The sequence below is a fragment of the Buceros rhinoceros genome, unplaced genomic scaffold (assembly GCF_000710305.1).
Source record: "Buceros rhinoceros silvestris isolate BGI_N320 unplaced genomic scaffold, ASM71030v1 scaffold14966, whole genome shotgun sequence".
NCBI classification, from domain to species: Eukaryota; Metazoa; Chordata; class Aves; order Bucerotiformes; family Bucerotidae; genus Buceros; species Buceros rhinoceros.
In genome coordinates this window covers 1-18198 of record NW_010415972.1, presented here as the reverse complement: position 1 = coordinate 18198, position 18198 = coordinate 1, and the positions used below count along the sequence as shown (strand labels likewise).

At 43.5% G+C, this 18198-nt stretch overlaps 1 protein-coding gene across 1 annotated transcript in view; it reads right to left on the bottom strand.

Annotated features, from left to right (window-relative positions):
* HECA (headcase homolog (Drosophila)) overlaps positions 1–7454 on the bottom strand; it is a 10695-nt gene extending 3241 nt beyond the window's left edge. Inside the window, exons 1-2 of the mRNA XM_010137627.1 lie at positions 7382–7454; positions 3041–4081 (exon numbers count right to left, since the gene is read on the bottom strand). Coding sequence (XP_010135929.1) covers positions 3041–4081; positions 7382–7454 — 1114 coding nt within the window. The remainder of the gene's footprint in view (positions 1–3040; positions 4082–7381) is intronic.
* Between the last annotated feature and the right edge of the window lie 10744 nt (positions 7455–18198).

The window sequence follows — 18198 nt, the reverse complement described above, 5'->3', positions numbered from 1 at the left end:
TGAACCTCCATGAACAGATGCCAGGTTAAGCTATATGACAAGCTGCAGTGTTTCCAAAACCAAGGCTATGCCCTTGCTTCCTCTCCACCCAACAGAAGTGGAGAAGCGTTGAAGCTTAGCAGTGAGCCGAGTACAGATGCATTTAACAACTTGCCAAAATCTTCCAGCAAAGAGGGAAATAAGGATCTAAAATTCCTCATGGAAAAAAGCAACAGTCAGAAGAAGAATTTTCTTTCATGTACATTCTCCTGAGTGTTCATTACCAGTAAAAACAACATTACATATTACGAACACGCAGACCTTAACATGCCATTCAGAACTACGAATCCATCGAGCTCTATCGTGACCCTGGGCTCTGTACGCATGATGACTTTCAAAACCTGAGCTATACTGACTTCCATAAAAATCAAGCGGCTCAGACTTGGAAATGAAATATTTTCTCTACACAAACGTGACTAAACTCCTCAATGCAAAATCCAAGATGCATATTTCACACAAACCACAAAGCCCTACACCAATTACAAAGATCTGGGTCTAGATTACGCCCAATTTGCACTGGTTGAATCGATCTGTAGTTTAATAGTTGGCTATTAGAAGGGGGCTGACACCAAGTACTAATTCTGTAACATTTTGCACTGCTATATAAGACAAAACTAAGAAGCAGCGCAGTTATGGATCAGCTACAAACCAGGACTGCACATAATACACGTTTATTTTGGACTGCCATTCGTGCTCTTTAGCTTCGAAGTACTGAACGCATCACAACCTGTAATTTAATGAACACGCAGATCTTGTGCCTCTTCTAGATAAAAGGGAATGAAATATTAACAGTTAATGATTAGCCCACACCAGACACTTTCGAAATTAATGGTTTGGTTTTCCAGCCAACTATTTTAGAAAAATAAGAAGAAAAAACATGTTCTTCTTAAAATACATACACAGCTAGTATGAGCTGGTAAAAAGTGAGTTATTCCATACTGGTGTCTTTGGCTCTAGAAAATGAGTTATTTGGCTCTAGAAAGTGAGTTATTCCATACTGGTGTCTTTGGCTCTAGAAAATGAGTTATTTGGCTCTAGAAAGTGAGTTATTCCATACTGGTGTCTTTGGCTCTAGAAAATGAGTTATTTGGCTCTAGCTTAAAATACATACACAGCTAGTATGAGCTGGTAAAAAGTGAGTTATTCCATACTGGTGTCTTTGGCTCTAGAAAATGAGTTATTTGGCTCTAGAAAGTGAGTTATTCCATACTGGTGTCTTTGGCTCTAGAAAATGTGATGCCATGAGACTAAAGTGTAAATATAATAAACCTTGTTCCTAAAGTGAACACTTGAGATTGGATACGTTCAAATAATTCTATTCACAGAAGTCTTGTCTTGTGCAGGAAGATAAAATAATTCTCCCCATCTGAAGCTCTGCACTGTTCCCACACATTAAAATATTGCATTCCCCCACCGCTTAATTTCCAGGATCCCTGTTACAAAAGAAATGAGGCACCTGATATCTTAAACATGCCTGAAATAAAAAAAGTGATTTTCTGTGCCGAAGAGAAAATAACACCCTGGAACAGCACCTTGCAAGCTTAATTTCATCTCAAAGAGTACTTCTGATAATGAACCATTTTACCCAGGACAAGCAGGTAAAAATTTTAACAATTAATTATTCACAGCATCTTGTCTAAGCGAGTTTTTCAGCTGTACCATCCAATGGGTAAGAAGCAATTAATTAGAAAAAAAAAATTGCAGTTTCATTCTTAGTGGAAAATGTTAACAAGTGATGAGTTTCACTATTACTAAGCCAGCTATTAATACTGATAAAATCACAAGCACATTGTCCATGCATCCCCACCAAAGCAAGTAAGCATTGTTATCTCACACAGGTATATTCTGTTTATCCTGGAGCTTTCTTAGCTGGTATATTTGCCTACCACTTTTTCTCCTTAAAGTACACTAGGCAAGACAGAAACAATAATGTTAGCAGGAATACAGTTTAGTGACTTAGCGCACAGTGATTTAAGGAAAGAAAAAATAATTCAAATTTCGTTGAGCAAAGGAACGTTATCTAACACGTATTATGACCATGGACGGGATAATAAACTTCACTGAAAGGAGAAAGTTAAATGTTAGAATACCTCTCGCTAATGCCTTCCCGACACCCTTTTCACCATATAATTCAATGTTTTTGAACACCGCATTACAAATACTTTCTCTGACTTATTTTAGCCGTGCTGGCTGCCAGCACACTGCATGACAGGCAAGTTTTGTCACGATGGCTTAGTTTGGGGCGCAGCTTTCAGGAAGAGCTGAAGCTCATCCTAGCCCACATCCTTTTGTTTCTCCAGGAGGAGAAAGTAATACATGCCTTGCTCTCAACAGACCTCGGAGCTGGGACGTGATGAGGATGCAGTCCAAACAGGCAGGAGTTTGGAAACAAGTCTAAAGGCCCCACTACATCACTGCTCGTTCAACCCACCGTATTAAAAGCTTACTTTTACTACGTCCAGCCTGTCCGGGCCGATGTTAACATAGGCCAGACTACAATCCTTTCCATAAAAAAACCAGTTCACTAAAAACCAAAACTGCTATTCCCTAGATTGAAAGCAGATGAGAGACATCTCATCTTACCAGTGGTAGAAATACAACTTTCACCCATGCTGCAGCACCGCATACTTAGATTTAAGAAGTTTTTTAAAAGGTTGATTCATATCTTGGCATAAAGGTCACAACAGATAAATCAGCACACACACGCTGCAGAACAGACTGGCTGCAATACCTTCCTGTGGTCTATTTAGAAACCAGATGAGAAATCTCTTAGTTGTAAACCCAAACACAAGGCATGGATCTTTCTAAGCAGCATTTGCTTTTTGTAATTCCTTCTAAGTGTTTCAATCTGATCCACGTGATTAATTTGGATGTGACTTCAAGCTTTACAGAACTGCTTAAAAATGAGGAATCGGGATGAAAATCTATGATGGGGGAACAGGGCACAGAAGGCAGTTCCATCATTTAATGAAACCTAGCATGACTGACAGACAACCTGTACCTTGAAGGTGACAGGGAACATCATATTCAATCTCATCATGTCTCGATGGGCTAAGGAACAGGGTCCCGTCCACCAGCGGAAACTGTTCAAACACTGGCAGCGCCCTGTGGCATAGCGCACAGTTTACAACGTTCCTGTGGCTGGCACTAAGAGCAGCAAGGATGAACTTCCGCAGGTCCTCCCCTTGGCCCACCTGGGCATCGTCTTCCATCCGCACATGGAAAGTATTCAATTTATGCCTGGGGATGTGAGTAAGCAGCTCAGATAGGTCGAGCCTTCTCAAGAACTGCACAGGGGCATCAAAGTGTCCTGATCTATGTGCCTGCAAGCCAGCTGCCCCGTAATCAAAATGCGCGTTCCTGAACATGCCCCCACCAGCCATGTTCTTCTTATGGGGCTCAAGGTGAATGGCGTTCTTCAAAAACTCTCCTAAGTATCGCGAGGAACGAGGGCCGCTGAAATGTGTGGGGGCAAGAATAGAGTAGCCAGTGGGTGGGGACTGGCCAGGAGAGACACAAGGCGAACGAACGGTGTAGCTGCCACCCATGACGCCCTTCTCCTGCGAGTTCTGCCTGTCCATCGAGTGCCTTCGCTGAAGGTCATTACTCAAGCCTTTCTGTGGCTTGTTGGCAGGTCTGCCCTTTTTGGCCTCCTCTGCTGACTCTGCTATTGACCTTCCTGTACTTTTCTCCAGCACTGATTTTTTCTTTTTATCATCCTGCATTCGCTTCACCTGGTACCAGTCAGTGTCCTTCTTCAAATGACCCTGCCCACATCGACAGGAGCAAAAGCGAAAAGCCAGGTCATATCCTTTCTTTGTCCACATGTTTTGGCGACACTGCTTTTCGTTCCAGCTCCTGGCCCTGCCAATGCAATTGAACTGGACAAGAATGCTGCTTTCCCACTCGTAGAAGCACTGAAGGTGCATCCAAGTGCTGTATGGACAATGCTCGTTGTTGCATATAACCTTCTGGTAGTCATCCTTCTCCAGGTCCACTGGCCTTCCAAAGCTACAGATCAGTGGAGTAGCACAAGGGGCTTCTGTGGAAAACAAAACAGATACGTTAATAACTTAATAAGCCTGCGTACGGAACTACTTCTTTAAACACCATGCCAAATATGCACACGAGGACTCATGACCCGTCCCGTCAAAGTGCCCACAAGCACTAGCTCTGGGCCAGGGCAAAAAAGCAGTCTTTGCCAAGAACAGTTAAGTACGTCAAAGGAGATATGGAAATGAGGGAATAAAGAAACAAAATGACATTACAGTTTGTTTAATATTCAACACTAAAGCACCTCAGAGGCATTAGCCCTCTGTTGCAAGGCCTTAAGAAGTAAGGAGAAAGCTTTGTGGACGTTTCTGGAGGGTTGCTTTGAAGCCTGAGAGGCCACATGTGGAGAACACACAGACGTTTGTTTGAAAAACAAGCAGGCAATACAGCCTGGCTTTGCAATCACCGGGAGAGGCAGGAATTTATCTTTTCTTTGGGACTGAGCAAGAGACAACAGATAGGGAGAGAAGGAGGAAGCAGAGGACCCTGAAAAGCAAGACAAACAGCTTACGTTCCTAGTACAGAAAGGAGGGTCCTCATTACACTGCTCAGGCAAATATAGACTACACCACCGTAAGTGAACTCCTGGATAGCTAAATTTCACAAACCAAATAGTTCTGCAATACAGACAGGTTACAAAACCCAAAGGCCACATGGTCTTTTATCAGCAAAGAAGCAGCCTTTGCTATATCCTTGAGCAAAGAACAGATTACTTCAATTCCTTCCCTGCAACCATATCAGCTTCCACACAAAAATGCTCTACAAAAATGCTCTACAAAAATGTTCCACATTTACGGACCAATGACATTTTCCCCTCCCTCACCAAAGTTCCGCAGACTACATATGACTCCCATTTCTGGCTGCTCAGTTGCAGCTGGGAGGCACAGAAAGGACAGGAAATTTTCAGCTGGAGTTTCTATTGGATCTGAAGAGTTTCTAATTGTGAAGTTTTTAAATGCTTACTCAAGTACTACAAATATTTCTCCTCTGTATTCTGGACTTCCTACTTCCTCCACCGCACCAAATAACATTGCTCCAAGAGGGCTGGCAGGCTGCCTTTTCACCTCTGTACTGCTGCATTCAAATAATAGCAGGCTCCTTCGGGGTCTGCCACGGTCAAGTGCTGTCTCAGCCTGCGTGGAAGTGAGCAGACAGCTCCCTGCAATTCCCCAGTCTCAGGCAGAGTTCCAGAACTTGCACAAGAAGCACGCTGAGCCTTGTGGAGAGAGGCTGCCATGATCCACAGTTTTCTCCCTTAGGACTTCAAATTTCTATCTGATAAGCAGGGGAAAACCCACCACTCAGTTTCACTGCTTTTAATCCCGTTCTTGTCACTCCTAGCACAAATACTACAACATAATTTGCAGCAGGATGATGGGTTTTATGCTGCTATGTTTACTTTCACTCAGACTCTTCAGTAACAGACACACTACCCATCACCACCTGTCCTACAGCAGCAATACACAAACCAGATGCTTTACACCAAATCTCTGCCATGCTAGTGGGTTTGCCCCATCCCAGCAAGTTTTTGTTAAAAGGCTACAATCAAGCAAGCAAAATTTTTATGATAATCTTCAGTACATTCAAGATTATGGTGCCTCTTAAGACTTATTTACCCAGCAAAGATAGGCACAAAGTCCATGAGAACATTTTCCTGTGCTGTTCCCCAGAAGATGCATCCTTCACCTCGCTTCTCTGACTCCGTTTCTAATGCCACAGATGCAAGGAGAATTTTCTGAAATACCTTTCCTTCAGGGACTGGCCTATAAACTGCAGGCAATGCACATTCCCAAAAGCATTCTCTTAAAGTGAAAGAGAATATTTCATTTCAGAATATGAAGTTGTTCAGTCATTAAGAACAAGTCAAGGAACTGGAGAGAACAGAGATAACAGGGGGATTCTTTGGAACACCCTTCTCTACGTGTGACACCTTTATTCTTACTCGTTGTCTCAGGCCTCCGAAAAGCCCCTAAGAACATGCAGCTTTTGAAATGTCTTTGAGAAACATGAATTTTATTGGCTACCAATGACTAATCTTTCTCCACATTTTTGCTGTATATTATTGAGTATAACATCACTGGCCAAGACCAAAAGTGAACGATAACATATCTGCTCTGAAACCAAATCTGTCAGTTTACCAGTTCGAAGAGTTCTTCCACCCACTCTCCCAGACTTCAAGTCACACTGTGACACACCAAGCACCTCTGCAAAGCTCTTCTTCGCTGTCAGTCTCTCTTTCATCATATTGAGGGTCTGACAGTTTGCAATTATAGCATCCTTATGCAATTTATCTCAGAGAAGCCTGTTAAACTGAAACCATCAAAAGCAAATCATCAGAGGTCAGACGTGAGCAAAAGCAAGATACCGGGGGTACCAAGACGAACAGTTCTCACTTATGCATTTCCTGCATTCACCTATTTTGGTACATAGTCATTCCTTTCCACCACTGCCAGAGGCAGGAAGAAAGAACATGCCAGAAATCCACTTAGGCTCCCCCTGTGTTTCGAAGTGTAAATGTTCTAACAGTCGCAGGTATAATTATAGCTGACAGCCGAGAAAGTTACTATACAGACAAGTCTAGAGATCTCCACTTTAGAACAAAGACTTTACACTTGTTCATCCATACTGGCATAGCTACCCGACTAAAAAAGAAAAGCGGATCCTTGATTAGCCTTTGAACGTGTTTTTGGGTTTGGATGGAAAAACATACGATCTCTAGGCCACTGGGAAGGTTACAGCCTCTCCATCATGTGGACAAAAAATTAAATTAATAAGTGGCTGAAACCACAGAATGTGTCCACAATTACTTGATTATGATCATGTACTGGGTGTCTAGAGGCTACTGTAAAGGTAACTTTCAACAGATTTTTTCCCCATTTTGACTGGTGGGTCAATGGCAGGACTGGGGCATGGAATCATCTTCAGCTTCTCCTTGAGAAATTAGAGCTGCCAAATGACCCAAGTAACTTCCCACACAGTGTAATTATGAGCAAGAAATAGCTGCAAGTTCTAGACACTGATGTCTTTTTCAACACTTGAGATAACTAGATGAATATAAAGTTTTCAGATATTCCCTCATCTGATCATCTACCCACTCAGTGTGACTTGGCTGGTCACACAATCACCACAGCAAAAGCAGGTCTAGAGCAGCTGGAAGAAAGCAATGGAGTGAAGAACCTTTGCCCATGCAAAAGACTCCACTGAACTGTTAAATGGTGATGCTGAGAAAAACGCCATTGCTAAGAAGAGAAGCTTGCCCCTACCCTACTCTCCTCTTCTGGGGACTCACCTGACATTTCACTACTGTCATTGTAGTAGCATAGGAAATATTCTAGAACTAAACCAACAGATCTCTCTGACATGTTGCCATGCTCCACAGCAAGGTCAATGCCACGCTAGTTTTGGCACCTTCTTTCACTGATACAGGTTTGTTATTACAAAGTCTGGAGAAGGCCCCCATAAAACTGCTACAGTATTTCCACAACAGAAACTGAAGAGCCCAGCATGGCTAATGAAAGTTACCTCAGTAAAAGGTTCTACCACTTCTGCAGAGTCCCCATATTTAAGAAAGAAAACTCCACTACCTGAAAAGCTTATAGAAAGCTCAAGTCAACATTTGCTCTGCCTAATATTTCAAATTCCAGCAGCTCTATCCGTACAAAACAGACTGCAGGACTGAACATCCCTTGCAGACTTCTCTCCATTCATGTCTCCTGCCAAACACAATCGTGCCACATGTTCCTACATAAAGTATAAATGAGAAACAGAAGACAAAGCAATTTTTTGTGCAGCTTTTCCAGTTCACAGCACATATATGCCTTGGGAGCCAAAGAGACACCATTCAGATCACTTAGTATGGGAGCCACATTAGCAAATGTGAAGAGCTCTTCCCATCAATTCATATCCTTGAAAGGGCTCTGGGTTATTTAATAATAGTTTCATAAATGAGACAAAGCACTTACTACAGAGTTACAAAACTTCAACCGTTCTTGTTATCAAGCCCCTTTTATCATTAATTAGAAATGCATTTTGAGATCATTCTACAAAAAGTCAGAGCTAGAATCATCATCTTAATGTTTTACAGAAAAAGTACAACGACTACAATCAAGAGAGACAACAAAGGCGAGTAAAGAGAAGAAATTCTCATGGCTAAACTGCCCATCCACATCTGCAGCCCCAAGCTGGCTGTCACCTAAATATAACTTGCTTCCAGACAGAAGCAGCTAATAACTCTGGAAACCAGAAGTCTTGTGGAGCTATGAAACTGCACTTCAGGAAAAATGAAAGATTACCAGGTCTCTATCTGAGCAGCATCCATTCTCCCAACAGACTCTTCTGAACCAAAGCCTAAACGACCATAGAGGCACTTCTATTTTACCTCTCCGTTTCAAGACGGTTTTCACAGCCTAAGAGAACAAGACAAGACAGCATGCAGTTTTGTGTAGCAGAACAGCTTCGACATTTAGGCACAAGTGCACAGCTGTAACAGATGGGCTGCCAAGTTGCAACTACAACTGCACGCTGCTTCTTTCAAGAAGTTATGTTTCCACATAAAAAAGTAAGAGTTTTTCTCATATATTCCACTGTAGCAATTTTGATCAGTAATTCTGAAAATGGTTTCAAGGGACAGCACATAAATGTCATCTAAAACAGAAATAACACACAATATTCCAAAGAAACATACATTTGAGCAAAGATAGCTCACTGTTTAAACAAGGTTATGCTTTTTGTTTGTTTTTAAAAAAATTAACTTTTCTTTCAAAAACAAGACAGAAGGCTGCAAGAAAGCTTGTTTGGGTGTTTGGCTTTTTCTCATTTTTTTTCTGTTCAGGTTAAATGAAAATAAAAGCTAAGAATAGAAACAGACAGTCGAGATAAATCTCCTTCAACAAAAAAACCCACATTAACCAGTCTCTACCTTTTAATAAAGAAGAAAAAGGGTATGTGAAGACCACCCTTCCCATTTTATGACCCAAATGAAAGCAACAGAACAACGGCTGCCCGAGGAACTTCTCTCTGGTGAAGTAAACGGAGGAGAATGTTGTTTGCTTCTGTTTACACACCCATCGTAAAACCAAAGATGCACCCAGCAAGCCCAATGCAATGACTCCATGGCTTCAATTTTGTGACTGCTCTCATCTGTTCCAAGTTCTTAATGTGGACGCCTAAAGCAAAATTTGCTCTTCCCCCACCACCCTCCCACATTATCCATTGTGTTAAGCTCCAGAGTTTTTTCAGTCAGTGGACAGAAACAGATAATTATTTCCTGTACTCGTCAGAGTAGGCTTCAGCTCACCACACAGACTTGCGATCGCTGGGAAAGCTCAAGGGAGGCGTTAAACACGTGAGGCTGGGGGCTGAGGAGAGAGAAGTGCAGCGGCTGTTGGAAGAGGCAGCCCTATTATCATCCTAAAACAACTGTAAGGCAACAGTAGGTTGTTATGGATCTGGAAAAAGAAATTATTAAAAAAAAACCCCAAACCGGTAAGATCTTGGCACTGGATGGGCTGCAATACACTTACTGTGTCTTGCTTCTGGTCTACCATTACTCCAGCATCTCATCATCTACGCCAAGGACACTCTACTTGCCAGCACATTACCTAGGCCAGAAGGGTACCTGTGGGGGACACACACTGAAAGTCAAGCACTTTAACCTCTACCACCACTTTCCCACGAACAGTACTCTCTTTTCAACCCTACACAGCTCAAAATTGTTCACTCTGCCAGCCTGAACCAGAGCTGCATCATTTCTGCGAAAGGCAACTCTCTACCAAACTTCCGCATGAATCTTCTGAATCTCCTCTGCCATCAGCATAGCTTTATTTTAATTGAAGTCATATAATGTTATTGTGCTAATACAGTAATGCAGATGTAGAAAATAAACCACCGAACAACAACAAAACAGACTGAACAGAAAACTTGTATTAATTTTCCAATGTGTTTGCTTTGGTGAACCTTGGAATACACAATCTACTATTCAAAAGATTACCAAGATGTGACAAAATGGTATTAACGCACACATAACTGGTTAAAGAGTACAAATAACAGAGCGATGCAAAATCATCAGCCACCTTCCCAAGAGCCTGAATGCAACAGGAAGAATGCAATGGGAAAAATTGTTTCACAAGTGGATCCAAAAGACAGGCTTGGATCTTCAGCAATGACCACCATTAACAGCCACCAAACTGTACGGGAAGTCTTTCCAACTACTTGGCCCTTGCCTGACATTGATAACACTTGCTGATGATGTCTGATGACTCTCCAAAACTTCTTAAGCAATCTTTGCAGACTTATCAAGATGAAAGTCTCCAGTCACTCTCCAGGAGGGAGGGGAAAAAACAAGACAGCTGTACCTGGTGAGCTGTCTAAAACAGAGGCTTTCTTCTGTGTGACGAGACTCCTTACATTCTTGGAAAGAGAAGCCAACGCTATCTTCAGTCAGCAACAGGCAGAGCTCAGGTTGGTGCGACACCCAGTACGGACCCGCCTGAATCACCCTCTGAAAGCCACTGACTGCAGACAACCCCTCCTCGTAATGGGAGTCTGGCTGGTAGCTTTCCACATGTAAGCACCTACATATTGACACTTAACGTGCCAGTCTGTAGCTCAATCCTACCCCCAAGGACCAAGGAGCTGCAGTCAGTATTTACAGCTGGAAGAGACAAAGGGAACAAAGTCATAAGCAGGCCAGCTCTCCTTGGCATGCTTACCCCATGTGCAAGGTGTCACTAGTCCTATTAGGTGAGTAGTCACATGAAGTGATCTCCTTCCTCTAGAAAAGATGTCAGGTAATTTGGAGCTGCTAAACTGTAATTCACTGGGAATTCAGACGACAAGACTCCTGGAGGGCTCAGCAGGTGCTAGAACCATCTCCACGCACTTCACTTACACTAACTTCACACTTGGTCTTCAAAGGAGTCTCTTCACAAAAAAACCCCAAAACCAAGAAAGGCCTAGCAACTACACCGCAGTGGGAAGATGTCATGGAAATCATGAAGGCTTAACGCATACCTGCCAGTTAGAATGTGGCTTTTAACTTACAGCACAGTCAGAGCTACTGCCTGTTAATGCAATCAGCAATTAGCAAATGATGCAAAGTCAGTTATCTGTGGCTTTTATTCAACCTCCCACTCCCAGCTCAGCTTTCACCTCACCAAACTAAGTCAGAAAGTCAAGAGCAAAACTGTACAAACTAAGGAGTACAGGCACTTACATGTATGTGCACGATAGTTTTGCAGTTTGCTTACACAGCCATCTGTGCTCCAAGCTGGACCAACCGCCCACGCCGCTGAAACCCATCATGAGAATTCTCACGGTCTTGTAGAAGTCACCATAATCTGTACAGTTATCATCTAGCTAACTTAGTCAACTTCTTTCCATTTAGCACCTGATGTCCAAGCACAGAGAACAACTCCACCACTTGCTTTAGCTTTTGCTTAGGCTGGATGGACCTTCTCTGCACAGGAGAGATCTTGCCCTGGCTTGTGCTGTACTACCTGCAATCCAACTAAAAATATCACTAGTTCACCACACCAAAGAGAACAGGCCTGGGCCTTTACCTGTACCAGCACCAGGACAACTAGTGCCAATGCACTCCCGAAACTCTCACATCAATTCTGAGTTTGCTTAACCAGGTCAGGCAACAATGGGTCCTCTGTGCCGTAAGCACGAATGCCAGCAAGACCCCTTGCCCTCCTCAGCGTAGGGTGGTTTTTTCTGGTGACCTCTATTATGATGAATGTAGAGATTAGTGACTATCTCAATTGGCATTAACATGTTTTGAACATTGGCTGTTGCTTTGTCCAGACATTAATCATCCTCACTGAAAAGCATCTCCACCACTAAATTCTCTCGTTGTAGCCTTCAGTAGCTTTTAACACCTTGAAATGTTACAGAAAACTAAGCCTGGCACCTCAAGAAACAGGCATCCTAATACCTAAAGCAGACTCTCATGCACCTGCCCTGGCAAGTTTTCATGGGCAAATTCCAACTCATGCTGGGAATAAAGAGGTAACTGCGGCAAGTGGTGGATGCTGTAATACCAAGCACAGATGTAAACACCGCAGGCTGGACTTGCTCAGAGTCAGAGCCAGGTAGCCACCAGACCCAGTCCAAAAGCACAAGAACAGCAGAGAAAAAGGAGAAAAGGTTCCATCAAGTGGCATCAGCACCTGTTGTAGTTTCAGGTCGAGGGATGTCTGTCATTGGTCTATCCTTCCCAAGTTTCAGAGAGTATTTTTATTTCCCATGCTAAAGGTTAAAGAAGCTGGTGGAAACTCAGTGGGAGACAAGAGATGCAGTCCCTCTAGCTGCAGTACCTAGCTCCTCTGCAAGACAGCAGCTCCTGAGCGTGGAGCTGTCAGTTCCAATAGACACCCCCTTCACGATACTGTGCTGGCTCCCAGCCCTGCCTGTGGCATCTCTGGCATCTGTGCAGGACACAGAGAGCTCAACTGCACCCTGCTCCCAAAATCGGTATCGGTAGCACAGAAGTGGAGTCAGGGAGTGCCAGGCACTCTCAATAGCCAGGCTCTGACTGAAGTGACCTTCTCTCCCAGCAGGCATTCAAGACAGGAACAACAGCAATATCCCTCTCATGCCCTGGAAGGAGGTCTGACAGACTGTGCCACTGCAGGAGAGACAGAGAGAGATAAAGGTTGAAGTGAAAGCTCTCGAGGTAAATGTCACTGAAGTCTACGGGGAACGCCAGTGCTCCACTCAAAATCCCACAAGCTTTCAAAACAGAATTACCCACTCCAGTGACTAGATCACTGCTTCAAGAGGCCTCTCTGAGATTATCTGAATTTCTATCAAAACTGTTTAAATAAAGCCCGTGCCCTACTAATGCTGTTGTAGTTTAGACACCTTGAAGATTAGCTCTGTATTCTTCCCTCAGCAGAGAAGGACAGACGTCTGCCAGTCACAACAGTACTCTAATATCAAAGGATATCTCAATACCCAAGGCTGTAAACAAAGCTGAAGAAAACTTACAAACGTCTCCAAGGACTAGAAATCGTTTTGTCACTACTTGTTAAATCACTGGGAGGAAGATGAGAGATGAGTACAGACAAAGTACAGTTCAAAAACTGTATTTCCTCATATGAAAGCTAACAAACATCAAGCCTAACCCCTAATCATGCAAGTGCTACACCTGAGCAATTGACTAATTACCATTTCTGATAGCACATACCTGTTAAAAAAAATGAAATGGGTGTGTACTTGCTTGCATGAAAGGATAGTATTTATTTTATCCAGTAATACCACAGACACTTGCAAAGATTTGCAGAACGTGAATTGCATTTGCTACAAAAGCATGTAATTGGATAGTTCTAAAAATCCTAAAACTAACATGAAAGTCCTTTTGAACCTGATTTGCATTGATAGAGACAGTGAAATTTGCATTCAATTGATTTCCGCAGTTAGAAGAACTCAATGGAATTACGAAGCAAAATGGTTTTCCTTTAGAAAATTAATATGTATTAAATTCTGTAGTCACTGCAACGGAATAGAAACTTAATTTTCCAGGTGGTCTCACTGATATCAATGTGACTCCCTCAAGCTATGAAATAAAAAGGCGCCAATACTGAACACCACCGGAGTGCCAAACTGGAACTGGATGTTATATGCAGCAGGGAACATTTGACAGCAAATATTAATCCACGCTTAAATACTACAGCAATTCATGCTCTAAAAATTCATTTTAAAATTAAATATTGCACTGACAAATTTTCTGGCCTCTCTTCCAGGATACAATCTTTTTTTTTTTTTGTAAATTTTAATTGCTGGCCAGTCACAGCTTTCAATACATTAGTCACTGCCGCACTAACTGATTTTCTTCTTCATACACTTGGCTTACATTAGCATTTTCATTGGAGAGTAAATCAGTCTCACAAAATTGTGAAACCCAGGTGAAGAGTGCGCAAAAGCCGAGCTGGCCGCTTAAACCCAGATAACTACAGACAAGTTCAGGGCCCTTCCAGCGCGATTGGCACTGCTCGCACAACCCCTCGGCTGCCACAGCAGGAAGCCCCCTGCCCTGGGAAGCCACGCTCCTGTGGGACCTACAGCAACCACCTCCAACAGCATCCCCACTGCCTTTTTTCTCCCGAAGGACTCTCATGATGGAGGATACTATACAAAACCGATCTCTGGCAACTACCCCTGACAACCCACCAACTCCCCAGCTCTGCCACGTTCAAGGGCTCGCCTGGGCCAGAGGGGAAAAAGTACTATCTTAAAACAGGTGGCCAATACCTGTGACTCAGAGAGCTATTACCACGGTTTTTTTAGTTTGATTTAGCCGGCTATCATGAATCCCATATTAAAGGGGAAAAGTACAGGTAGGGAGAGCCAGCTTCTCCTTTTCTCTCATCTCTTCAGGGCACCAACACTGAAGAGACTAGAGTTACAAGGACAAGGGGATGAAATAGCAAGATGCTAAGACAGCAGCCATCAAGAGGAGGAAGAGGACTTGGGTCTACTGGACTGTGAACCAAGAATGGAAACAAGGCAAAGAAAAATGAACGGAAGAAAGAATTTTAGGGTCAGAAAGAACTATATGTGGAGACCAGAGTGAGAAATTTATAGGATAAAGGGATAAAACAACTGGAGCTGATAGTGTAAAACTGCCTGGGCTCAGTGAGGCAGAAACAGAGAAGGAATTTGCCACTCGGAGCCCTCAGATCTGAGGCGAACCCCATGGATTTTCCTCTTCCACTCCTCAGAGCAAAGTATCCACAGAATGCCTTGGCCCGTGGCAACAGAGAAGGAATTTGCCACTCGGAGCCCTCAGATCTGAGGCGAACCCCATGGATTTTCCTCTTCCACTCCTCAGAGCAAAGTATCCACAGAATGCCTTGGCCCGCTGTTTACGTCTGCAGATGAAGGTAACCAACTACTGCCATTGGGAATGCTGGTGATCCCCAAGGCTGGAGTCAGGCAGGTAAGTGCACAGTCCCATGGAGCTGCTGGTGTAATTTCACATGACAGCTCAGGTTTCCCAGTTTGGTTAAGAAAAGTAACCCAGAAAATTAGCTAGAAAATTAAAAAGTCATTAGGAATATCATTCAACCACAGTGAAGACAAGGAACCTAAGAAATGAGGCTTTTCAAGACAGTGCATTGCAGTTTCCCTGTGCGCTGCAATACTGTTAAATTAGTCCATCCCCTCACCTGTGCCTCATTCAGTGCAGAACATGGATGCACTCTGGCCAAGAAAGATTAATCTAGCATACACAGAGTCCCTGCTTCATCTCATGGAAGGGAGAGGAAAGGAAGGCACAGCTACAGAAGGTGAATCCTCCTTGTGGGCATCATCCCGACACCTGCTGAAAAGTTACAGTGCAAGATGGAGAAAAAGCCGTCACATCTGACCAGCGGTTATACTCTCCACCTTCTCGATTCCCATGTGGAGGGCTAGAATATTTTGATTGCAGTTTGAGCTCTAAACACACAAATATTGAACCATCACCATCACAAAAAAGCACAAACAGATGTCCTCTTGGGGCAGGGCAAAAATCAGCCTACCTTTCTCAATCGGCATGGCAAAATTTGACTGACACTTCGAGGGAAAATTGTGCAGAGATTGACACTAAATTTGTTAAAATGTAAAAGGGAGTAGTATCTTTCCGCTGTAAAGAGGTGCTCTAACGGCAGTTCCAAATTACACGACACTGCTAGTCAGAGCTGCATGGAGAAGCCCAGAGGAAATTAAAAATTCTGTCTCATTATAGCATGTGGATGGTGGGCAGAAACAATACCTGGACCGCACAATGAACTTCAAAAGTGAAGACTTAAAAAAAAAAATGTCTGAACCACAATCCCTTCCCTGAGTGAAGGGAAGCAAGGGTCCAGATGGGACTGAGTAATCAGACTGTCATACTGACATCACAATGCAAAGCCAAAGTTTGCACAGATCATCTTAATTTTGCAATTATTGTATCGGCTGCTTTCATCTCTGCACACTTCTGTCTTGTCACATCTCTGAAAGAAAACAGGTTATGTTATTACGATCATCTACCACACTTCCCGGGTCAAGACAGAGTAGGAGAGCGGTAATACCAGTCACATGCAAATTACTCTTGAACAACATACAGTGATGATGCAGGACAGAAGCATGAGCGCAGGGACGACGGACTCGCAGGACCGGTGAGCCTGGGCAGCACGAGTCACAGCATGCAGCTGCATGGTCCAAAAGGAGCACAGCAAAGAGCTTCCCTGCTCCCGGCACACTTAACCCGCGACGCAGAGAGTCTCCCATGAATAATCAAGAGTTGACTGTGTACAGCAGAACTCTATTAACCTCACAGCTCACTGCGGCAGGCTGCGTCCTCCATAAACTGCTTAGCGATCAAGTAACCGTAAGTGCACGGCCTCTCACAAACATCTTGAGTCTAGTAATGGGTACTTGCCTCCAAGGCCTTGGCTATGCTACATAGATTCATTTCAGAATCACTGGTTTTGAAGACTTGGGGCAATCTTTTATCATCATCTAATCTTTTCCCTGCACACGAGAGGCAGATTCCCAGCTCTGTAGCATAACAAGAGCAGTTTCTCCTTTCATCCCCTAAACCAAAACTGTTGAAAGCTTTGCACTTATCAGTGATAATACAATTTACAAAACTTCCAGCTCAGGATTATCTGATGGGCAGTAGCCGATGTAAAATAACACTAGCAACCACATCCACTCCTCCAGCCTCTGTGATTATCTGAAATGAAAGATATGACTAGACGCGATGATCCTGTCAAGGCAAAGATCAGGCGTGCTGGCCAGATGCTTGCGGCAAAAGCAGAAGCCGATGTTATATCTTTGTTGTGAGGGGGAGAAAAAAGGCAGAGGTATTGACAAAAGAACCGAAGATGTTTCTGAGCACTGAAATCACAGGGAAGCAGGAGACAGAGAATAAAGGAGCATCTTGGGTTAGCTCTCATACAGGCAGCCTCAACTTCTGAGGAAGGTGGCCAGTGCAGAGGAAGGATACGTGAGGTGCCCGGGACACACAGTCTTACAGCTGAAGAAGTCTGACAGCCTGCCCAGCTAGCAAGCTGTACCGCTACCAGCACCACCGCATCACCTCCAGCAGCATCTGCACAAGGACCAACGCTTCATTATCCCCATGCAAAACAGCCACACCAGAAACGCAGCTCTGCTCTCACTTGTGCTTAAGCAAAAAAATTTGGAACGCTGTTTCTCCCCACCTCAGAAGACAAATAAAAGCCAGCAGTGTCATGTATGAGACACCACCTGCAAAGTGGATGTTGCACATATCACATCGTTGGACTGAAGTCATCATAAAAATGCTCTAGAAATTCTCTAATTCCTGCTAAGCTTTCTTGCCCCCACCCCGACCTTGTTCACTCACTAAGAACAAACAGATAAAAAAAACCAAACAAACAAACCAAAAAGCAAAAAGGAAATCCTAAGCATTCTCTTGAGTAAGTAATACTCTTACAAAAGCAGTCTGGCAAAGACCTTGTCAGCCAAACTGATTTGTAATTAATGGCTAACATTTCTAAGAAAAAGTTTCCATTAAATAATCAGATGTCTTGAAAACCAAAGTAAGATTCCTGGAACTACCTTTGGCCAACAGCAGCCAGGCAAAACTGCTGCCACAGAGTACAAAACCAGTCGTAGCTACTCTCCCGCTTTTTCCAAAGCATCGGGAGTAAAAAGCTGAAATGGAACTTGGGAGGGGAGAAACGTCACGAGCAGGGACTGCGCCGCAGTTTGTAAATGCAGAACTAAGATGCGGGGGAGTTTTGGCTTAGCAGAAAGTGTAATAACATCCTAGCCCACCTTTAGTTTTAGTCTGAAATGTCATTTTGCAGCAAGACTATCTCCAAAGGCAGTTAGAAAAGCAAGTTTCCGCAAGAAAACGCCTTATCAAAATTGCTCCGAACCAACCAACCCACCCACCAACCAACGGCAGCATAAAATGGTTGATGAAAAGTGAGTGTATTATCCCGGTGAACCCAACCGCTGTAAAACGACAAAATAAAACGGACCGAAGAGCAGGACTCCATTTTTAATTTTGCTGAAACAACGTCGGGATTTTTCAACTAAGCAATGACAAGCCGCGACGCGGCCGGAGCCGGCGGGCACTGCACC